The sequence below is a fragment of the Ornithodoros turicata genome, chromosome 8 (genome assembly GCF_037126465.1).
Source record: "Ornithodoros turicata isolate Travis chromosome 8, ASM3712646v1, whole genome shotgun sequence".
Classification (NCBI taxonomy): Eukaryota; Metazoa; Arthropoda; class Arachnida; order Ixodida; family Argasidae; genus Ornithodoros; species Ornithodoros turicata.
The window spans coordinates 25,358,058-25,382,658 of record NC_088208.1 but is presented as its reverse complement, the minus strand read 5'-3'; the positions used below and the strand labels follow the sequence as shown (position 1 = coordinate 25,382,658).

The 24,601-nt window shown below is 44.3% G+C and overlaps 1 protein-coding gene across 9 annotated transcripts in view; it reads right to left on the bottom strand.

The window, feature by feature from the left end:
* Positions 1–23,987, bottom strand: part of LOC135366769 (secretin receptor-like) — a 192,875-nt gene extending 168,888 nt beyond the window's left edge. For 3 of the 9 annotated variants that reach the window (XM_064599660.1, XM_064599662.1, XM_064599661.1), the window contains exons 1-2: positions 16,533–16,649; positions 14,917–15,009 (exon numbers count right to left, since the gene is read on the bottom strand). In XM_064599660.1, coding sequence (XP_064455730.1) covers positions 14,917–15,009; positions 16,533–16,634 — 195 coding nt within the window. In that variant the 5' untranslated portion in view covers positions 16,635–16,649. Of the gene's footprint in view, positions 1–14,916; positions 15,010–15,805; positions 15,888–16,532; positions 16,650–23,424; positions 23,561–23,676 lie in introns of those variants that run through there. The other 6 variants (XM_064599664.1, XM_064599663.1, XM_064599667.1 and 3 more) reach the window with 6 other exon arrangements.
* Between the last annotated feature and the right edge of the window lie 614 nt (positions 23,988–24,601).

Sequence of the window (24,601 nt, the reverse complement as noted above, 5' to 3'; positions counted from 1 at the left end):
CCAACAAACACAAGGAAGCGACCTCTAATTTGTAGCGCAATCGTGTGACAGATGCACATAGCAGAGGTTATACTAAAGCTATAGTATCAACTAAAGCACGTCCATAGCGTTAACGTACGTCCATGACGCACGTCCATAGCGTGTGTAGCGTTAACTTCCTCTTAACGCCTAATAAACTATGTGAGTGCTTAAGACCAAATTATGCGTGTCACGCTTTCGTAAGAAAACAGCACCATAGGGCCCATATGTCTCGCTCGTTTGAAACCACTGGTATATACAGGGTGTTTGCTCTAACGTGTCCGGAAATTATATTTATGGCGAGCGATAAAAGAAAAGCAAGTGGTACTTTTCTGCTGTTTGAGTAAGAAACAGGTATTGCTTCACTAGTAGCACCTGTTTCTTAGTCAAGTAGCTGAAACTTAGCGCTCGTTTCTCTTTTATCGCTCGCTTTAAATAAAATTTCTAGACACGTTAGAGCAAACACCCTGTATAGCATATATAACACATCGCTACAAGGCTTAAGCAGTAGCAATATTTCTCTGACCTGTCCTGAGTACCAGGGACCAAATGACGTAGCTACCAAGCTTTCTCGTACGTTGCGGAATCCCAATATTTCGCAGTTGCTCTTAACCTACCAAAGTCGAGTAAAGTACAACGACCAGAGCGTGAAGTCGCAGTAAAATTCGTTACAAGTTCGTATTCTCGCTTCGTAGCCGACGTTATTCCCGTCTTGGAATGGGACCAAGATAAGCGGCGCGAAAAGAGCTTTGGAACGCATTTGGAGAGCATATAGCACAGCATTGATGTTCGCGCTTTCGCACAAAAAGAAACCACCAGCTTTAGTATAGGACGTGAGATTCCTTTTTCACTATATGTACCCCACCGGTTCGTAAGCTTTGAACAACGTACCGCTCTATAGAAGTCCCGCTTTGCTCCGCATCCCCATGTCCTACGCCCGAAATGTGAGAAAACAGAGTGCGTAAAGAGAAGATTAAATGGACGATTTTAGAAAGATGCGCGCGCCAGCAAGCGCGCGGCGCAAAGCAGCATGGCAACATTGAGGGACACTGCCCTGTCGTCTGCTTCGGTTATGGATTACCCCGGCTGACGATGCTGCCGCGCACACCGGGAATGCTGTTGTTCTTCTTCTACCTCCGCCTCTGGTCGTCTCGTAATGCTTCAAGGCGCTCGAAGTTCCCATGATCCTTTACGTGCCACTAGTTGATCTTGCCTTCCATTTGATGCCAATACACTCTCTGATCTTGCTCTTTTTGTTGCTTGCTCTTGCTTTTTAGGGCGAGAGCAGTACTATTTTTAAAACGTGATGTGAGCAAGATTTCGCTTGTCCCATCCTACAGTTGGCAATACAACACAACAGGAGCCATGTGTGAAAACGCCAGGAGCAGGCTACTCATCAATGGGCAATTGGGCTAGAGCTTTCGGATCAAAAGAGGAGTAAAGCAAGGTTGCCCCCTTTCTCCCCTGCTGTATGTGTTAGCCTTTGACAGGTTATTACGAGAGCTGAACCAGTGTCAGGCAGTGAAAGGGGTTGGATTACCTGGCGCAGTGCAGTGTAGAACCATGGTGGCCTACGCAGATGATCTCACTATGGTAGTTCAAGGCGAAAAGGAAGTTGAGAAGGCTTTGGAAGTAATGGAAGGATATGGGACAATGAGTGGGGGCGAAAATAAATAGAGACAAATCAAAATTGGTATATTTAGGTGGGGAGGGACCCAGGAAAAATCTGGATTTGAGCATTGTGGAAGAGTCCAAAATTCTCAGAGTCAGGTTTATCAAGGACTGGGTTGCATACAACAATTGGATGAAGTTAGGAAAATACTTGAAAAAAATTAAGGAAGAGTCTGTTGAACCAGGAACGCTACTTACAGCTCGAGCGCAAATTGTCACAAGAATTATGATACCGAAATGCGCGTACCTGTTTTCTGTCGCTTACCCTTCTCCTAAAATACGCCGTAGAATTGAAAAACTGTGCTTTCACTTTATTGGGGATAGGAAAACGCAATGGGTAGCGCAAGAGAAAATGACGCTGCCTATTGAAATTGGGGGCTTACAGAATTCTGATCTGAAACAGTTATCACAGGCATATGTTTTACATGGAATATATAGGATGTTGAACGGGAAGGACATCGGGCAGCAGGTAGCAAGATTTTGGCAGAGAATAAACATACGACATTTTAGTCAACAGGGCATAGATCACAGGAGTCCAATGTCGGAATGGCAGCCAGCAATTTATGAAGCAGTGAAGCACACATTGCTGCAATTGTAAAGGTTAGACAAGAGCAAGGACTACAGCGGAAGCTCAGTAGCAGAATTATACAGAGATCTGAGGAGGAAAGAAATAAAAAAAATATCCATCTACGATAACAGCGGAAAGTTGGAAAATAATACATGGTTTCTGGCTAGAAGGCAAAAGAAAATCATTCTTATGGAAAGTGGCGCATGAGGTCATACCCGTGAGGGTCATGTTTTATCTGTGGGGGAAAACAGCAGAAGGGACTGCGAGCTTCGCGGTCTGATAGAAACGGTGAGGCACGCAGTCTTCGCGTGTAAGGTACCGGCGTACCTGTGGTCCTGTTTTAAGAAATATTTTGGATTAAATAACTTAACGTTTGAAGAAGCTGTGGGAATGCATATGGAGAAAGTAATCAAAAGACAACAGAATGTATATATATGTATGCGAAATATGAAATGTGCGTGTGCGCGCGCGCAGGGACATGTTGCCAACATCAAGTATACACCAGCTCGCTTGCATTTGCCCCTGGGACCATGCCAGTCCCTGGAATTCCAGGGATTTTTCCCAGGGGCTTGCAGGGACCTATATGTTCTAACGCTAACGCTATATTCCTAACGCTTCCGGCATTAGGAACCATTTGCCTAAGATCTCTGCAGGTTGCACAAATTTTTCTTTTTTTTTCTTCTTTTTTGCAAAGTCATTTCTTCCTTTTCTAACAAGATAACGCCCTGACAGCAACTCACATTGTTATCGAATTTCAAGAAGGGTATAAATTGCGTGCGTCATCGTGTCTATCATCGCAAAAATGGATCTATCGTTATAGCCACCTTCGAAATTTAAAAGCAGCATGGTCGTCGGCTGCGTTCCCCGCGTGGAGATACGTCAAGACCAGTTAGCGAACTCGTCAACCAGAATTTCGCGCGACATTCTACAGGTAACCCTATCGAAACACCACTAATTCCTCCGTGGTGATCCGCTTGCCATTTTGCCGGTGTTAGGTCGTTTCGGCCCCCGTGCCTGGGACCGGGACGTAAAGTTCAACGTCAACACGAAACCACATATACTTTGAGAGGCTAAAAGCATTATAACTCTCCCAGTTCGTGCCTGTTTTGACGCCGCCCCATTGAAATCGTTAATCCTCTAATCGGATAATGGTTTGGGAGGGATTTCACGCTACCGAAATGAAAATTTGGGAAACAACACCGGAGTACAGCCTGTACAGGAGGTAAGGAAAAGCGATTAACGTTTTGGTCCTTTTATTTTGACATTAAATTCGGTCGTGAAAGTTGCGAGTTATATCGCTGGACCCGAGTCGGCATCGTATGGAATATTCTTACACTGAATTAACCGTGTATTCAAGCGAGCGACATTCCCCGCAAAAGCAGAAGACGCGAAAAACGTCATAGCTTTCTGAGCGCGAGCGCTCAACGTCCGGTGTTCACGTACACTGCTAACCGTGGGGAATATCCTGCAACGCAGTCACAAGATATTCTGTAGCAGACGACAAGAAAGACGCTGACGGTGTCGTCTGTGAAGTGCCGTCTGCTAAGTGCGCAGTACGCCACTCCCGATATTCCGCACCGTGTGAATGCTCACATAACACGGGACGGAACTTCGTCTCTGTAAGCAGTGTTTCTCTTTTTTTTTTTTTTTTTTTTTCAGTAGCATCTTCCATGAGGATGTCGCTCGTGTGAATACGCAGTAACGTGCATAAGCGGGGTATAGTGTGCGTGTATCTGACATGACAAAAACAGCGACTTTACGACGCGGACTGAGAAAAAGACACAGCGATAGAGACACACGACGGGTGGCAATGTGGCGCGGCCTCTCATTGGTCTCCTCAAACTATTTGCCCAATCATCGCAAGAGATCGTCTGAACAGACCACTGACAGATCGCTCCGCACTGCCGCCATTCTTGAGCAGCAGAGGAAGAGGGAAATCAAAAATTGGGGTTTCGTTCGCGCATATTTCCCGAAGGTGATGATGGTGATGTGGTAATGGTGATGGTGATGAATCCCGTTCCCTTTGTATTACCATCAAAGTAACGGCGCCTTTTGTTCCGCGACCGGAGGAATTCTAGCACTATAGTGCCCCTTTAAACGGAGACCTCCGAAGGATTCGAAAACAAAAACAAAAAAAAAACAGGTGAGCATCGTACGGAACACGGACCACCCCCTGGATGCCGAATACAACATTCGCATCTATTTTGTGCGAGTAAGTTAATTCGTAAATGATGACAACAGCAAACCGAAACCGAAATGCGAAGAGCAGAAAACAGAGCTCCATGCTATACCGTGACGTCACCCAGCATTGTCGTCTGCTTCGCAAGCTGCGTTCTCTCTTACCGGATGGTGTCACCACTGCGCTGCTTTCAGTGCCCTCTCGCTTCACAGGGGCGAAGCGCTCACTTCGTAATAGATTCGTTTGAATAAAATCTGCGCAGTTTTGGAACGAGATACCTTCGTACACATGTTCCTGACATCCCAAAGGTTATGGGTATAGACCACAACCTTTGTGTTGATTTTCTTGCGGAGTCCCACTACGGCAGTTGGTCTTTTTAGCAGGGAAGAGGGTAGAGTTTGGACAAACCACGTGACTAAGTGTCTTCCCACTCAGAAGGCAGGCAATAATGGGGTGCTCGTATAGACGTGCGTGGGCCCACAGAAGAAATCACGTGCCTATCACCTTGAAATGCTGCCACCTTATTTGGGAGGTGGACCCATCATGTCGCTTCACGGGCAGTAGGGGAAAGGGCGAAACTGGGGAGCTGCGCCGGGCCACGACGAAAGGCTGAACAAGTATGAAACGAAGTGAGTACTGCCTCATACGAAGATGCGCTCCACCCGTGTGCATTTGTTCGGTACATATAGCGTATATCTGTACGTATGCCGCATATGTGTTCGGTTCAGTAAAAACTACCTACCCTGCGGCACGAGTAGCATGTCGCCACACAAATGTAGGCTGACTCACCTTACATGTAAATCTGCCCATAATTCTTAGTATTATTATTGTTATTACTATTACTATTATTATTACCATTATTATTGTTATTACTATAACTATTATTATTCCCATTATTATTGTTATTACTATTACTATTATTATTACCATTATTATTGTTATTATTACTATATCGCATCGTATTCGCTTTGCTTTTAAAACTGCTCGTCACATATCTTTACTGTTTAGTCCTCCGTGTCTTTTCATTGAAGTCGTGCCTTTTCTTTTCATTATTTCTTTTGTTTTGTTCTTGTCTTTCTTTTCTTGCAGAATATCAAGACGACACGCCGTGTCGCCGACCTTTCCTCCCCCTTTTTTGTCTTTGTTCTAATAAATATACCTCCCCCACCCCTCGTGCCAAAGAAAATTTGCATATAACGCAGCATCAGATCCAACGCTCTATTTAACGCTCTAGCGCATCTCTAAGCTTCTTAGCTCTATATATGTACGCTAAAAATAAGTTTCATCAACTCCCTCTAATACTTATCCTACGCTCATTGTATCTCATGTTAGGCTGGCACTTTGTTCGACGTGTTCGCTCAATCGGAGCACAGCTACCAAAGGGTGCATTTTCTTTCATAGCATCGGGCACAAACGGGTGCATTGATGGATGCACGGCGATCCATCTCTTCGCAGCCGTCAACTATTCAGCGCCGACGCCAACTTTCTCCGCAGCACCCCAAGCTGCTCTCCACATCTCCCCGTGACGAGCACTTCTTCGTCTATCTAGTTGCTCTCTGTTCCTCGTTCAGTTTCCATTGTCGATAGACATTATCTGAGGTGACAATAACAGCACCTTCATTTCTCGCGCATCGATCGCTATGGTTTGGCAGGGCACTCCGGACGCGTGAAATATACATGTACCATATGATTCTTTGCTGAGAAACATCCCATGTCGTCATCACTTCTCCTTCATTTATTGTTGTTGTTGTTGTTGTTGTTTGTTGGGGATCGCATCGTATCGTTGTCGTGTGATGTATGCAGCGATGATCGGAAGTCTCGCAACACCGCGCGAATGCTTCGACTAGTGGCAACGGCGCTTGCATATCGTCATCATTATTTATTTCGGCATTTTCCCGTTCCAGAAGAGATGCTGGGATGGGAACGAAAAGCTACACTGTAGCTGTTTGCCGCAATAGCTACATAAATATCGCTATAAAACAAATCTACTATATAAAAATGTGCACGCAGGTTACCCACACGTGTATGTATGCTTCCATACACGTACAGCTTCCATCAACCTTAATAATAACACTGGGGAAAAATTGTCTCATTTGCGAGCGTGATAACAGCCACCCTCGGGGCACTGGGGGGAATGTTAAGTGAACTAAATCGTTGCATTAAACTAACAGAATAATTTTGTCCAATTAAGGTTTCCTCATGGCCCTAAAGGTTGCTGTAATCGCGCTCGGGGATGATATCTCATTATTTTTTCAGTGTTATTATTAAGGTTGACGGGAGCTGTACAAGCTTTCAGATGTACATTTGCGCATCAAAATGAGAGCACGAAAAATGAAGAAAACCCCCTTACCAATGTGCCGACTAATGTGCCAAATTTCGGCCCAAGAAATACTCTTTCCGTTTTCCTCTAGAGAGAGTTTTTATATTTTCGGTACTTAACTTATTTAGCGAACCCGGCATACTGTGAAAGAAGGAAGTCACTGAAAAGGTTAGCCAGCTGTAGGAGACGAACATCCTTTTCAGTGATTTTTTTTTTTTTTCTTTCATCACCAATTTCTTAGGCACTTGAGGCTTTGTATGTATCTGTCCTTTCTATGTGTTCCAGCCTCAGAACATCAATTCCCATCATGTCCGGCATACTGTACTCTAGCCTGTTAAAACTATGGTTTGTTTGTGAAAAGGATAACAATCAGATGTTCCCTGATGTCGTACAATAGTTCCGGAGGTTTCATCAAGTTGCATACTGTATATAGATGAAGCAAAACTGTATTATTGTATCTGAAACCTTGCTTATACTTTCGAAGAAGGTTAAGTCCGTATAAGCCGTGGAGAGGGAGCGCATTAAATGCTAAGAATATTTTTTTTAGTATGGCTATCACGCGGAACGCTTGCAATATGGCGAAGGGTTTGCTTTTGCAGGAGGAAATATCTCGTGGATGTTTGTTTGTGATGTTGCTCTTCAAACAAGGGCCCAATAATTCATACGGGGCACGAACAGTGCGTTCTGTAGTAACGGTTTAATTTTCGGGGCTGTCAGAATCTGCAATATATGCCACGTGTTTTGGCTGAATTTGCATACATTACTGCGGATGGAAGTTCGCGTCGTGTGTTGAGAAAGGTGCTGCCCATCTCTTGCATTCGTGCAACTAAATACGAGTCGTGGTGCTAGTGGTGTGCTACTTTCGAGCGCTCCGCCTGCCGGAATGTTGCTCCGGGGGTATCGTGCTTCCTGGGCCGACTTCACAGGGAACTGTGCAGACATTTGACTTGAAGCGACTGAGGAAAACCCAGGGAAAAGACCCAGACAGCACAGCCGGTGCCCTGCTTCGACCCTGGGCCCGCTCCCTTGGTAAAATTGCATGTACCTGTGTGATTCTGATTTAACCCAGGGAAATTATTATAGTATCTGATTTCCAGATTTCCAAAAAAATGCCAATATTCCCTGCATATAACCAATATTTGGAAATGCCAATATGGCCACTGATGAACCAATATTGGCAGGATCTTGGGAATATTGGGCCAACATGCCCAACGTCGAGCCAATATTGGTAAAACCTTGGGAATATAGGGCCAATATGCCCAATGGAGAGCCAATATTGCTCGAATCATTGGAATACTGGCCCAATATTGGACCGGTATTCCCAATGTGCAGCCAATATTGGGCCAAGATTTTGTGCTGCTTGGACAGCCTCGGCATGGCATGCAATCGTCGTAGCGACTAAGCCACGCGAGCTGGTGTGTGACTGGGAAATGTGTAAGAAATAATATGTTAAAACGAATGCGTGTTCTCGTGCATTTGAGTGAGGCCCTGGTGATTATTCCAGGTAATCCTGTTCAACCTTCATTCTTTAATTAATTAACTTAAAATGGTTTATCAAACCATGCGCAGCAACCACTAATTTTAGTGTAGTGTAGTAGTGTAGTAGTTTAGGGAGTGTACGAGCATTCTATTACATATATTTCAAATACGAATAGTATACTTTTGTTATTTCGATTGAATTCAGACACAATGAAAGCCGTTATTCGAATATTCGAATTTTTCCGCGTTCACCGCAACCATAGAATCACATAAAAGTCGGCTTCATCTTTTTGGGCGTTGCGCCAAATGCGTTCAACTGCCACAGCTTTATAAGTGCCATTTTTGGTGGCAAATTTTTGGCGGAACTCCTTTTGAAGTGCTATCGAGACTTAAATGAAAGCTCTCTGATTGAATGACTGAGATATAAAAAAATTAGGAAATGTGAGACACGACGAAGTCGGGTCAGGCTACCCCAGTATTCGTGAATAGAAAAGAAAGTAGAAAAAACGACCTCACGTTGACCAAGAGGCATTTAAAAAAAGGAAAAAGTAGAAAAACCACAGAAAAAACAAGCTTTTTAATGTTTCGTTATATCATGGTTATATCGTTATATCGTGGTGGTAGTGCTGAAAGAGCTCGCCGGTGTCGGCCTCACAGAGGTGGGCAACGTCACGACTAACGCTCTGAAGGGAATGTGCGTACTGGGCCGACTTCTAAGGGTACCGCAGACACAGTCTGGCCATCACGTGGTGATGACACGTGATTGTGCCACGCGACGGGACACGGAAGGACCTAAACCGTGGTCGTCCCTACAGAACTATCACTATAAAAGACATAGCACTAAATGATTGAAACATTCTCTTCTTTTTAAGTGTTGAGAGAGGTCAGCCAACATTTGGCTTGCTACTCTTTAAAAAAAACACACACACACATTGCGAGTCCTTTATCGATGACGCGTTTTATATCGTTTAGAACTGGCACTTGTGCACCGGAAATTCTAGCAGTTGTACATCGGAAATTCTCTGCAGTAACAGATCCCACCCACGCGTGTGTGCTGGCCTCGACTAGGTTCGAGTACCTACCTCTGTATGTGGAAGAGTATTTTAGAAGTGTTTCGCACTTACGCGTCACAAAAATGGATTCATACCTATGATACATAACCCCATTATTTGTAAATGGTCTCTCTTTTCACGCCCGGACATAAATCAGGTTTCAACGACAACAAAGTAGACCACGCTGACAGTTGGCATTTCAGTTGCATCGGGGATTTTCTGTGTTGGAAAGCACGGTATTAAAATGATAGACTAAGGAAACCGCTGCCTCGGTAGTGTGTTACATATTTCATAAACATCCGTTATGGACGTTTACTTGCCTGCTCACCTGCGGTTCTGAATAGATGTCTCTACAAAATAAAAGATATGCTATCGATAAAGAACGATATATTTGCGAAGCTTCGAATGGGATTTGAATCACTTAAAACGTGACCGATGACCGTAACATTTATGGCTCAGGCTTTCGACTGGAGAGGTAAGCCGAAGGAGTTGGCGATGGTGGTGGTTCATATTGGTATGCAGTCGTGCCTGTTAATATGGACAACTCGAATCACGAATGATCGTTGTGAGGATCAAACACTTTCAATGCATTTTCGTCTCGTTAGTATGGAAACTCGCTCTTCGGACAATGGAGGGTCCAGCAAAGTACAAACCATATTTAGTCCATGTACGAATCGGTACGGAGGGCAAGCCTCTCTCCACATTCTACAGAGGAATAGGCAACCCTAAACCTAAACCTAGGAACTTTTCAAAAGTAGGACGTTCCGTTGCGTAGGGTGCTATGCCCTCTCCTTCGCAACCGTCCACAAGAACTATAAGAGGAAAGGGGGTTAATTTGCGGACGTGAAGAGCCTGAAAAATCCTGTATGACGTCACGACTGTTCCGAACATGTCCACGGGCGATTGACCCCCGTGCAAGGAATTGTGCCTTTAGTTAAACATAGTGCTGTCACTCGGCAGCTTACGAGAACAGAGGCGGTACAGTTGTCAAGTTGTCACAAGCTGTCAGGCTCTGACGTCGACGACCACAGCAACGCCGAACCATCGGTTACGTCCGCTATGGCTCAAGAGGGACTACAGTCTGCTCTTCAATTCTTTGAGGACAATGAGCAGCAGGCTCTACGTGTTGCCGACATTTTGCAAACATGCAACGAAGTACACTTTCAAGCAGGCACTTCGGGAATTTTTTTCAGTAAACCTTCAACATTGTTTTCGTTATTTCCTTGGTGTTCGATAATATATGGACGATTCGCTCTGTGGACGATTTTGGTCGGGGACGAAACTGTCCATATTAACGAGGCACGACTGTATGCGATATGTGTTTGTTTGCACATATGTGCATTGTATGTGTGTATCAAGACTCTAGACTATAGAGACTAACCTCTCGCTTTTGTTATTTTAATTATTTACAATATTTTTGTCAGGTACTGCCTGCTGTCAAGTATGGCCTCAAACATGACAACTCGTCGTGTCTCTCAAGGGCTGCGTACCGTTGTCGATTCTCATACAAACGCAGTCGCGGGAGGGAATGTACAAGAAACCGAATGAAGAGCATTTAACGCTTTTGCAGCGACGGAAAAGTAACTGTCCCGATTGCAGGGCACGTTCGGAGGCCGAAATCGTTTGTACGTGGCGGCACGCTCCCTTTAGAAGCTGGGACAACTGTGGTTGTGCCATCATATAGCATATAACGACATGGCTGCCTGATCGCTGTTGCATCGCTGTTGCATCAATGTTGCGTCGCCGTTACTAAAATCTTTTTCTCTCTCCACAACTGTTACGTACGAACCTACACGGCTGTCGACTTTCGTGGCTCATGGAGAATTCGCCATGTGTTTATGTATATATATATATATATATATATATATATATATTTACATACAGTATATTTATATATCCATCACGTAGATAGAACCGAAAACGTAATGACGGAGATGACGAAAAATGACGTAATGACAGTTGGATAACATGTGGATTAATACTTCGGCTATGCACGTTAGGGCCGCAACGGACTTTCAGTTTTCTTTCAAATTCGTCGACTCACGCGTGCGTCTTTCACTAGTGCACCGTTGTGTACTTCACTTCACTAGTGCACCGGTGTGTCAGCACGTCATGGATCTAATACTTCTTCCGAACTGAAAGCCATTGTGGACTAACCTCTTACACAACGCTTCCAATTTTAATGCGGGAATAACGCCCTCTACAGAGCAGACGCAAAATTTGCACAGCATGGAAGAGGTAATCTATTTTTCAGGTCCATTAGCAGTAACGGTCTTCTTCCAACTGCCTGAATAGCCTGAATAGCCCGACAGCAGGACGGGAGGGAACCTTTCAAACACGTGAAGGGTTAGTCGAAACCGTTACACGTGCGAGTACGCTACAGCTAGCATAATATATGGCACTTAACGTTGTATTATGCACATAGAAAAACCAGATTTACATCGAGGGTGGGGGTGTTTATTAAGAAAAAAGAAAGGAAAGGTCAGCCAGACAGAGGTCGGCTTACTATTCCAAAAAAAATGGAAAATGGGAGAAGAAAAGAAAAAGAAAGGAAAGAGAAGGAGAAGAAAAAAGGAGAAAAGGGGAAGAAAAGAAAAGGCGATTTTACATCGAATAAAATAAGTTGTCAATGAAGAAGTGGGAACTCACAAGGTTACGTTATTCATCGTCCCCGTTATTTCGTTGTTACCCCATCATCACATTGTATGTTTTAGACGGCGAGAATAAAGAAAGGATAGCAGTAGATTGCTCAAGAATGAATTTCATTTCACAAAAATTCGTTCACCTGTTTAAACGAGAAACGAGACTATGCTTCACTGAACAAGTGGAAGCCAAGTTACAAATCAACGCGAAACTGCTTTTGTTGTTTTGACGGTGTCGTGTCGTTGTCTTCGCCACACGATAGCATGCGTTAGGTGAAGAGTTGTACCTACCGCGTTACTAGTAAGTGCGTTACTAGTAATCAATTACTTTTCTCAGTAATTTTTAACGTAATCAATTCATTTTGTGAGCAAGTAATTTTTTAAGTAATCTGATTACAATTTTCGGTAATCAATTACTGAGTAATCGATCACTTTTTTATCCTTCTGTCAACAATGGCAACCCTTTTCGGCAAGGCAATCTGTTCTTCTGTTACACAACGAGTTCGACTTTAGCAATGACGCAGAGGTCACTGTGACGCCCGTCTCTAGTCCACACGTGTTCCATGCACGCCACAGTAATATGATAATCCCTTAAAACCGCGACCTACTGGAGCAACAGTAAAATAGGTGACTGTAATGATAAATTGTGCCGGCTGAACATAACAATAGTAACAAAACGAAGCGGATGTTTCTATGTTGTTTTAAATGTGTACATAAATCTGTAATAAACCCGTGTATGCGTTTTGTATGTTGCTTTCAAATGTATTTGTGGATTTCACTTATCAAGTATGTTGGTGTCTCATATGAGAATTTGCAACAAGATCTGCATGGTTACATTCACTGCAGGCTTGTTGGCTTTGCTATGGTCCACAATTTAAAAGTAACGGGAAAAGTAACGCGTTACATTTTTAATCGGTAACGTACTACATTTTCGATGAAGTAATTTGTAACGGTAAAGAATTACTTTTCGCGCAGTAGTAACAGTAATTGTAATCAATTACTTGTTTCCAGTAACAGTCCAGTAACAGTCCAGTAACAGTCCTGCAAAGCGTGCTTCATCTAACACTGGTGTGCAAAAGGTGAAGCCAGCTTTCTGTTTCTTGTGACACAACTTACTGTTCTGCAACTCGTTCCTCACATCACACTCGCAAGCGTGGGATGAAGCCAGCTTGCTGTGTGCGTAACAGTCCTGTGAAGCGCGCTTTACCTAATACTGGCGTGCAAAACGTGAAGCCAGCTTTCTGTTTCGCACGTTAGTCTTGTAAAGCATGCTTCACCAAACACACGTAAGCGTAAGGTGAAGCCAGCTATCTGTTTCTCACGTTAGTCCTGTAAAGCATGCTTCACCAAACACACGTAAGCGTGAGGTGAAGCCAGCTTGTTGTTCGCGTGACTGTCCTGTAAAGCGCGCTTTACCTAGCACTGACCTCAACGAGCAGGGACCTGCTAGAAGTTTGCTATGTTAATGGTCACATATACTTAGTGGACTTATCTGGTATCTCTTTGTCATCTTTTTGGGACTTGTGTTTAGATGACTCCTATCACAGAGCGGCGGCTTGCGTAGTGCGCGGGGTTTTGGTGATTCATGTCGCATAACGGCACGTTGACCAGTGACTTTTTGCGTTCAAGGATAAATAGTATCTTAATTGTATTTCAAATACTTTTTGAAGTATTTTGTACTCTATTTTAATTACTTTAATTTTCATGTATTTATACTCTATCTTAATTACATTCTAACGTTAGTATTTATTATCTTATCTTAAATACATTTTTGAGTATCTTGTACATGTCTGCTCTACAGTATACCTGCACACTCAGTATGCCCTGCAATAGAATACACACTGGTGCGAATTCGTTTTGCAATCACTATTTATTACATCTTTCACGCGAGCTTCCACGGTAAGTATACCGTGTAAGTAGTAATATGTACAAAGCAATATTCTTTTATATCCGCGTAAAATTTTACTACTCATCATTTCGCTCTATTGAGAACCTCTTCTCGAAGTACCGTCTTGAGACAGCGTTAGGAGGACCGAATGATCGCGGAACTAAATATAACGATGGCCCAGGCCAAAGTGATCTGCGCGCGCAACAGCTCCGACAGGATACATGCAGTAGTCAAACACACGCCTTGGGTATCTGGCAACTAAGAATAGCTATGTAAGCAAACGATGGCCATTTGTTAGCTCGAGAAGACAAAAGGCAGTCTTTTTTTAGGAGTAAGTTGTCAAGCGAAAGGTCAGCTATACCGGCGTCATTCGCATAATTTCACGTCTGAGAGGAGCGCGCGTCGAGTAGGTGAAGCGAAAAACTGCACCCTTCGTGCAGACATAAAATTTTGCAGAAATTTCCCACGCTTCTACTAAACCTTTCCACTACATTAAACCAGGAGTGACTGCATATTACTGCAAGACAGATACACACTGCGCGTAATCGAAAAGCAACGATAGCCGTGTATCCTGAAGTACAACTGGTTCCTCGGAAATAATAATATAACTGTTGCATGTTACCGATATGTGGAAGCGCAAAAACTGTTTTCAACAAAAATGTAGGGGATCCTCTCCGATGGAGAGGTCCGCGAGGTTTTGGGGCGTAGAATTAACTTTGGTGGCTTTTAATTTATTGTAGTCAATTTATTTTATGTTCATAATTAAATAAAAAGTACGAATTAGTGTTCATTAGACTTTTTTTATTTATTTATCCCTAGGACAAACGGTATAAGGCCAAAACGTCACATGAAATTTCTTGAGTACACACCAAACACACGATCGGAAACGCAGCTCATTCGAAATGTGGGGCTCCGTCGCGATTTCTGTCTATGTGCTAGCAGACGCGGAACATAATTTGAAGTCGCACAGCGTAAAACGTAAGCCATCGCGAAACAGCAACACACGAAGTACGATCCAAAGCTTGGTTCCGTCATAAACCCAGCTAATTGGGCGAGAAGAAATAAATAACTGCGAAGAACGAAAGAAGTGTCGACTTACGAGCGCGTCGCTCCACTCCGACGTGTCGGTCCAGTCGTTGGCTGGGTCCAAGTGCGCCATGACAGCAAAGCAGACGACGAGCACGAGTTGAAGCTACAAGCAACAAAGCGGAGCTTAGGAAACTGTCAGGAGCTCACATCAGGCGGCGCCTTTGCCGCCAACGTTGGTAATCATCGGCGGTAACCCTTCGTGGTGCTGCGCGAAATTCACTGCGGTCCGTGACACCTTGATCCCCGTTGTTGTGATCCTGATAGGCAACCCTGATTAAAATTTAAATCGTCGAGAAGGACATCAACTAATAGAAAGCTATCGCGAACTCCAGGTAGTTACTCGCGTGGAAAAGTTAATCTGCTTTCTGCTGTCACGTACACTGCTAACCGTGGGGAATATCCTGCTACACAGCCACATGATATTCCGTAGCAGACGACAGGAAAAGACGCTGACGGTGTCGTCTGCGAAGTGTCGTCTGCTAAACGCGCAGTACGCCACTCCCGATATTCCGCACCGTGTGAATGCTCAACATAACACGGGACGAAACTTCGGCAATTTGAGCAGTGTTTTCGCTTTCCCTTCCACTGGAATATTCCGTGAGGATGTCGCTCGTGTGAATACACGGTTAGAGACATAAAAAAACGTCATGCAAATAATGAATGAATCCAGCTAACGAGACAGTACTCAAGCAGCACAATGTAGTGAAAGTCGAGTGCAATAGGGGTGGACGGTATGTGTCTTATCAATGTTCTTTAGTTTTACGAGTCTGTTCAAGGCCATCCACCTACCCGTCCACCCCTGTTGCACTCGACTTTCAGTACATTGTGCTGCTTGGGTATACTTGTAGTATAGAGTAGCGCGAAAAAAACACGGACACAGAGGAGAACAAACGTCTCACCTTGTTGAGACAGTATAGTTCGAAAGTCCGTATAAATTATGACAGCACTGGCCCTCAGTGCACACTGCCACAACGTACCCTGCCCACAGAACTGCTTTTCTATTGTTCTAGAAATTATTTGCCATATGTGGACCGATTCGTCAGTAGGAAAGACGTGATACAGCTGGATCTTGACTTTCGCAAGCGTTAGGGACGAAGGACACTCACGTATAACATGAAGCTCGTTTGAAAAGCAGCCATTAGGCAGCCAGCCTGTCTAACGGCTGTCTAACACAACAACAGCATGCGACGATGCATGAGACGATGGGGTGAGGTGGGCTTTTGCACACGCTACGATTACTGCTATCCGAAATTCCCAAGCTACGCTATGCGGACAGCTATCAAACCGAAACATGGAAAATAGTCGCAATTGGTGTTTGCGCGGACGGGTGAAACCCCTCAATCATTAAAATAAAGTGTTTTTCTTCTTCTTCTTCTTCTTCCTTCTTTTTGCAGCCTCCCGCGCTCTTGTTGTGTTGTGTTTTTGCCCGCTTGAATTTTCCTTCTCTGACACTCTGGGGGATGTGTGGGCCCGCGGAGAAACTCGCGAATACTGAAATACGCGAAAGTCAAGGGCCAGTTGTATTTCCCAAAAAAATCTACCCGAAAATCGTAAAAGAAAATCAACATACGCGAAATAATAGTCGCAGCACTGATTAGCAATTCGGTTCATTGCAGGGTGCGTTACCTTATTTCGATTGGATCTGCCGATGCGCCTCACGGACAGCAACACAAAGCAAGTGCACCGGAGTTGAAAGTCTCTAATTAAACAGCCATCTGGTGACGTCATCGATGACGTTTCCAAAGTCCCGCCCAGTTCCCATTTCGATTTCGCGGTGAAGAAACCAAATCCTCTCCAAAGTCCTCGGCTGAAGAGAGATCGTCGAGAAAATTATTGTGCTCCGCTTTCTTGGATGTGCACGCAACAGTGTGCATTTGGTCCAACGAGAATGAAGGCTTTAAACATAGTTGGAGTCGGGAGATCAGCACAGATTAAGAGTAATGCATCCGTATCATTGTGATTGCCACGAAGTACTTTAAGAATAGAGCGGAATACGATTCAAGCTCGGCGTCCGCGGAAAAGGAAAATAAACTGCTATACCTACTTTCGTGCAGGAAAGCAAAACAGGATTACGGAATACAGCTGAGCATGGTGCGTTCGTCCGCGCAACGTTTCTAAATGGCGCAAGCTCAGGACGACGCAGAGATTCGTGAAAAAAAAAAGTTAGATATACAAAAATATAAAAATATATAAAAATGTCGTGTCTGTAGGTTTTATCAAGGAGTGCTAATTTGCAATCACTTGTCTGTGAAAGTAAACAAGTAAACAGGTGTGTTTGTATGCCAGTCACTGACTTGCAAAGCGTTTTTCACGCATATATGTCAGCCATAACTACATGTATGACGTACGTGGAAGTTGGTATTGGAGCTTGGAGCTTATTATTATTATTATTATTCCCTTGACTTCCCAAGGCTCGGAAGCTGACCGTGTTACTGTCACTAGGACAGTACCTATCCTGGACTGGACACACTGCTTTGTTTGTGTGTCTGTCTGTCTGCGTGCGTGCGTGTGTGTGTACAGGAGCGGATCCAGGATTTTTCTGATAGACGGTCCTGCCTCGGAAAGGATGCTATTGGAAAGCGCGCGCGCGCGCGCACGCACGGTCCTATATGACCTGTAGCACGGTCTATACATGTTCTATATGACCTGTAGCGTGGTCTATGCGGGTCCTATATGACCTGTAGCGCGCACGAGAGAGAGAGAGAGGCCAGTCTGTGACGTGAAGAGTCCCCGGAAGCGGCGCCGCGCCTTGTTCGTAGCAGACGAATTTGCAGTGGGAAACGGTAACTCGTGGCTACTCGCTGCGGTGTTGGAACGTCACACGTACCTAATTACGTCACGCTAGGAGATCGGGACGTGCGTCCGAGTTCGCGCCGCACCGCTCATGGCTTCTTTCTCGGGGTGTTTTTATTTTTATTTTTATTTTTATTTTATTTTTTTGCAAAGTTAATTGCGCCATGAATAGGACACCGAACAGCGATAATATTGTGCATGATGCTGTGGCTATCAGGGGTGTACAGGCGTGGACCGATAGAGAATAGACCGAAGGAAGGAGTGGGGGACATTGGGGTTTGTGTGCGTCCTAGGCCGGCTTTATGGGGAACTGTGTCGACAGTCGTGTGGAAAGTCTCCCGGAAAACCCAAATGAAAACCTCAGACAGCACACTCGGTGCTATAAGATGAACGACGATTTCGACAATGTTGTCATTTTTTTTTTTTTTTTGCTCCTTTGCAAGGACAGGAACCATTACCAAGGTTTCTTTTTTGTGCTTTTCTCCAGTTCATTTCATCTCCTTGTTACGCCAGAGAGCAAAGTATAACAGGTTTGGGAGGAGCTTCACGTTTTGAAAAAAAAAACGGCAAACGCACATGGGTTAGAATCTGCGGGCTGCGAAATCCCACAACCTCCCGAACGTAACGCTATGCAGTTTCCTAGAATGACTGCAACAAAACGACTTCCGCTACATACGGAGGTTTCTTTAAAGAATAAGCCCTCAGAAGGCAATTAGCCTTGTCCCGAGTTCAGTGTTACGAGCGCATAATCCCACTTCCTTTATGGAACCACAATTTTTCATTCATAGCAGAATAAGCCGCGTGTGCATATCTTGCTCCCGCTTTGCTTGAAGTATTCATGAAAGCCCTCGCAATGCAGACTAAATGCGCGCGCGTCTCACTCCTTCTTTTCTTCTTCTTTTTGTCATCATTTGAGAGGAGATCTCTGCGCTTGAAATGTCTTCCTCAGAGAATTATGCAGGAATGAAACTGCAAAGTCTCGAGGAAGTCTCTAAAAGATAAAGATGTAGTCGCACAATTGACCTTCCCATCGTTTTCATTCCCCTCGTGTGCCTTTCCCGGTCTTCCTTTGTTCGGCAAGCAACCGCCACGCAAGCCATTGGGTAAGGATGCTCTCCTGCGCACGTTGTGATGAAGCTCCATTTTTCCTTCTCCTGTTCCAAATACAAATACCGCAGAGAGCTAAAAACGGAAGAAAAAAAAATATTCTAACACACCTCACGTGTAAATATCATTCTCAGTTTATCATTTTATTATACCGAAAGCGAACAAACAAATACAGCACACTTACGGACCCACAGTCGACGGCTAGTAAATATGCCCCAATTACCTTCACAAAAAGCAGTACAGTTAAAAATGTGTTCGTTTTTATGCGTTACAAGTTTTTTATTGAAAAATCTGTGAGCATTATCGTAGCTGAGTTACGCGCGAACATTCTCTCGAAGAGGGTATGTAACTACTACGTGACTAATTACCCAACATTCGTTAATTAATTCTTTAATTAGGGGCTTTTTGGGCAAAAGTGAGACAGCAGAGCGGGAAAAAATCCTTGCTGAATTTTAAAAATCCTGAAACGAGAACGCACGTTGAAATATTCATAGCTGAATAATGCTATTCAAAGCGAACATTCTTTCGAAGAGGGTATGTAACTACTACGTGACTAATTACCTAAAATTCGTTAATCAATTCTTTAATTAGGGGCTTTTGGGGCAAAAGTGAGACAGCAGAACGGGAAAAAGTCCTTGCTGAATTTTAAAAATCCTGAAACGAGAACGCACGCTGAAATATTCATAGCTGAATAATGCTATTCAAATGAGACGAAAACTGAAACTACAACGAAACCGCACGCATCCGGGGGGGGGGGGGGGTACAGCGCTCGTTCACGCCGGAAGGCAGCGTGCTTTGGGCCGACGGGTATGTAATTAGTCATTTAGCAGCACATATTGTCTTTGAAAGAATGTCCGCCTGGCCGTGTAATAACCCACATCCAAAAACGGTATCTATATATGCTGCTCTCATAGCTCTTTTTTTTTATGAAATATCTGTCACGAATAATATAAAAATGCAGAATCACCTCCTTAAGAATGTGGCCTACTTCGAAGCCATGTTCAAAACGTTTTTATTTTATTTTACTTCCTTTGTTTGTTATTTAGTTTTCGAGCGCTCCGTCTTTCTTTTCCTTCTTTTTTTTTTCTTTGTGCATTTAATTGAAACACCTCGCATAGTAGCAACTGCTAAGCAAAAAAATTTACAGGCCTTTGGATTTCGCGGGAACAGTTTTCGATAAACGACGCTTCAGGTGCAAAGAATATGTGCTGTACATTGCTGCATAAGCAACAATAAACATAAGCAATGAACATATAAACATAAACATCATACACACACACACACTCCTCAATAAGCAAACATGCGAGTATACCCATGCCTAATGCCAGCACGACTTTTAAAATGTTAGTATTTGTTAGTTCCTTTTCAAGCAGTTTGCGGAAGGCAAGTCTTACAAGCTTTGTTTTCCACGGCATGTTCCTGACAAATTGGCCGCGTATGCAACACGACGGCATGAAGGAAGACAGGGCAAGTAAGGAAGAGGATGGATGGGAGAGGATGAACAGAAGAGAAAGGGGACGTTGAGGGAGACGACACACGGCTCTCTTGTTGTTTAAAATGTAGCCCAGTTTCGGTGTCTGCTTTTTTTTCCTTCTTCTTCTTCTTCACGCGACCCACCTTCACTCCCCCCCCCCACTCAACTACAGATTCAACATGTCTACACATATTTAATATATGTGTCCCCGTATCACACATCAGCACAGTGAAGGCAGTTCGAGGGTGCCTAAATGATCAAAGCCCTCGATGAGAAAACAATGACCGTTTTTGAATTTCTCTTCTTTTTTTTTTTTTTTTTCATCTCCCGTTGTGTTATTCTCTCCTTTCACCACGTGGCGTTTGCATTGGCTCCAAAGGGCTCTTTTTTTTCTGGTTCTTCTTCTTCCTCTGGGTAGACACAGAGTTTCTTTCAAGAATCTCTGTCACTCATTTTTGAGCTCGAACCAATCGAAGGAAAGTGCACGCACGCACAGCGTAAAAAGAGTGAAAAGTACAAGAACGCGTACAGCGTCTCTAATTCGATAACTCTCGCGTTATTCGTTGCATCAAGGCAAAGATGACATTTCTCGACACTTTCATTTTTCTTTTCGTTTTTTTTTTTCTCTCTCTCTCTCTCCTTCTTTCTTTCTTTCTTTCTTTCTCGCTTCCTATGGAGACACTGACCTCCCATGTGGGTTTGAAAATCCGCACAGGCTGGCTTTCGCTGTGATTGCATGTTGCCCCTCTTAGAGTTCCCCATTTTGTGGCTGAATAGAAGAGCGAATCACGTTCACGTTGAGACTTGGCAGATTAAAGGAAATGGTTAGAGATTTTTTTTCTTCCACAATTTTCTGGCTTGTATCTTTTCTTGGGAACTGCAGATGACGTGCGTGCCAGCGAGGATAACATGATCCTTGTATTTATTACTATCTCCCGACATTCTCAGGATTGAATTGTTTACATGCAATACTCTATACAAAATACGATGTCGTTTGAAGCGCACAGCACGAAGACTTCAAGGGGCACTACAGTGCAAAAATTACTCTTCGTAGAGCAGTGGCGATACCAAGGGGGGGGGGGGGGGGGTGCAGTTTGGCAATCGCCCCCAAAACGTCAGTTTATACATTGGATTTCCCTCTCCCCTACTATGCGCTCCGACAAAGAACCCCCCCTCCCACAAATAGAAAAACCGAGGCTCTGGATCCGCCCCTGTCGTAGAGTGAAAAATGCCTGTCAGTCTTGACGTTGAAGGCGGGCATCTTGTCTACTCAGTGTCTTTTCCGGACAAAGAACGTGGCACCGAAAATTCTCCATATCACGCGGCCAACGATGAATGAGCCTAACCCTCAACGATGCAGGCAGAAAAAAAAAACGAAGTATCCGCCCTTGGGTACTGGTACGGTTCATTGATGTTAGGAACAGCGTTAAGCCAGCGTCTTAAGAATCATTTCTGATGAGAATGTTGTTTATTACTCAGGTAGACAAGGTAGGATTACAAGGTAGACATAACTACACTCACTATCGGATAAGCATAGGGAAACCTTACAATAATTGAACCTCTGTGTGCAATAAGGGGATAAGTGGAAAAATCCCAAAACCGAGAAAAGGGGCCTGGTCTGATTGTCCATCCCATTGACATACATGCATTTCCCGTTTTTCACCATGCTGTAGCAGGCCAGCAAATCACCAATAAGGTTCCCTAATTTTCATTCACAGGTGCATACTGGATTGTAGATGTCATCGCAGCAAAAATAGTAAAAAGGGGATAAGTCACCTTATCCCCTTATTGCATACAGAGGTTCAATGGTTTCTGTTTTTCATTACTTTCCTCCTACAGATCGTGGCTGGAACTAGCTTTATCCTGACCGAGTGGGGGTAGGAAAAAATGGCCCTGAAAAAAATGGTCCCACCCCAGTCGCGAGCGGGAAACTGCCAACGGCGACATGAGACTAACCTGGACATATAGATAACCTAATTAAATTAGTCATAAACTAACCAACATGCTGCGCTCCCTTTCCGCTGCTTATGTAACAAGCAAGAAAGAGAAACTCCGGACCTGGGACCTTTATTTTTTATTTTTTTCGCCCTTGCCGTCCGACACAATTTCTTCCGGGACCATTTTTTCTGGAATCCTGACCGAGTATATACCCTGAGTGTCAGTGAATGCTTTTGTTGATAGAATTACACGCCCAACCTATTCGCCTTTGTGTTACTCCATGTATGTACCCGTCCTCCTTGAACCACCAAGTGGGGGGTTTGTTAGTATGTATATCGCAGATAAATAAAGTAATTACATAAACAGCCCGTGTAATAATTGGCGTCTTGTAAAGCATAAACACGTCAAAATCTCTACATCCACATCAGATACTTATCAGAAATTCAGTGCCCAACTTTCAACAGAAACACATCATCAATTCAACAGAAACTGTCAAGAAACACGTCAGAAACTCAACAGAAATGTACTCATCAGATACTAATCAAAAACGCGGTGGCCAATTTTCAACAGAAATACATCAGAAACTCGTTAAAAAAGTCATCAGAAATTCTGATGAGTGTGATGTCAAAACTCATTGACTTTTCTTTAGAAACTCATTAAGATTTTTTGTAAGGGATTCATTCGAGCATCCCATCCCGCAGAACGGTGGAAGTGCAGTGTTGCAGAAAATGGTAGCGGTCTATTCTCGCGCAAAGCACACGTGCCTGACCGTGTGAAGGACGAGGAGGCAGAGATGATCCCCCCTAATTTCACTGGGCCGAAAGTGATTGCCACACCGCATCGGTCCGTACGACGAATTCCACGCGGAAGTACGTACATATACACTGCCTGGCAATGCATTAGTGCGGAGTCTTGCATGCAGGAATACTTGCAGGCAGTAGATTACGGTAGACGGAAATTACGCGTGCCCGAAAATAGAAAATCTCAAAGGGTTCACAAGCCGGGGAGATACTATGCGCTATGTAGATTACATACAGCGCGCAGCGCGTGCCCCTGTTTTTCTTTATATCTTATTCACTTTTTCCTTTTGATAAATAGTTCCTAGGACGGCATTCAGGGATTTTCACAGCGCCCCCCCCCCCTACATGCACGCACACTTGGATCACACCCCAAAAATCTTTTTTAAAAAAACTCAAAAATGCCTACCTTTACGCAAAAAAGCACGAGAAGTCAGCTGATAGAGGTGTAACACAAACCTCTACGAGCGATCCTGAGGAAACACCTCACTGCATTACCGTTCGAAACGAAGAAAAATCGAGTCATCGTGTTACGTGGGGTGACTGTGTCGCTTTTTGGCGCACAAGGTAATAAAAGTTGTCAATTAATTTCAATGTCTATAGGCACAACTAAGACACCACACACAGGAAGGTTGTAAGACGCAGCCGACGCCAAACTTACTGGTAACTCCAGTATATCCTTCCGGAAATGCTGGTATATAGGCCTTGGAGGTAAATAAATAACGTCCACAATCGCAATTTTATCGGACCTGTTTCTCTTGTGCCGGGACGTTGCAAGCGTAGAGCTAAAGGGCGCACGTACCGGTCCAGTCCAGCGGCGTCTACGTCCTCTTGACGCACACACGCACACCTCAATCCCTCAGCCACACTGACACGTTGCGTGCCACATCGGAGTTTTTGGAACAAGTACGTTTACAGCATGCACGTAGACGCGAGTTCCTCCGGCTTCAGCCTGCAAAACTCGACACTTATGACGACGCACCGCCAATGTATCGCTGGCTCGATAAGATCCTATGCCTGGACGATAAGAAATTCTGAGAGTTTTGATACGTGCGTTGGTGCGAAGACGCTCGAGTGTTTCTCAAGCTCTCGCTCCATTCATGGCTAGACAAATAAGAATGCGACATAGGCCGGTTTCACGCTAGCGATTTTATTGTCCGTAGTTTCCACGGGGCCAAAACGGACCCACTGGAACCTAGGGAACTCGATTGCCCTTAGGTGCTATTTTTAAAGCAAACGAACGACAAATAGGGTAGTGTGAAATGGGCCTTAGAGTAGTTCCGCAAGAAATCCCTGTGGTACCACTTCCACCCTTATTGCTTTTTAAGACCCTTAGCACTTCATCCATCACCCGCGGTGGACGAATTAGCCCGGATTCTTTCACCCTGTCAGGGGGGCTCCCCAGGGAATAACTGTAGGATAACCTGTAGAGGTGTACCTCTGCAACGTAATCCACACGGCTTCCCCTGGGTCGTGAGGCATCGTCCCGGGCTCCACGTGCCCGAATATACGGTAACCTTTCTTTGAGTTTGAGGGAAGACACGAGACAAAACGGGAAGTAGACAGGACAAAACTCATACCCAGCG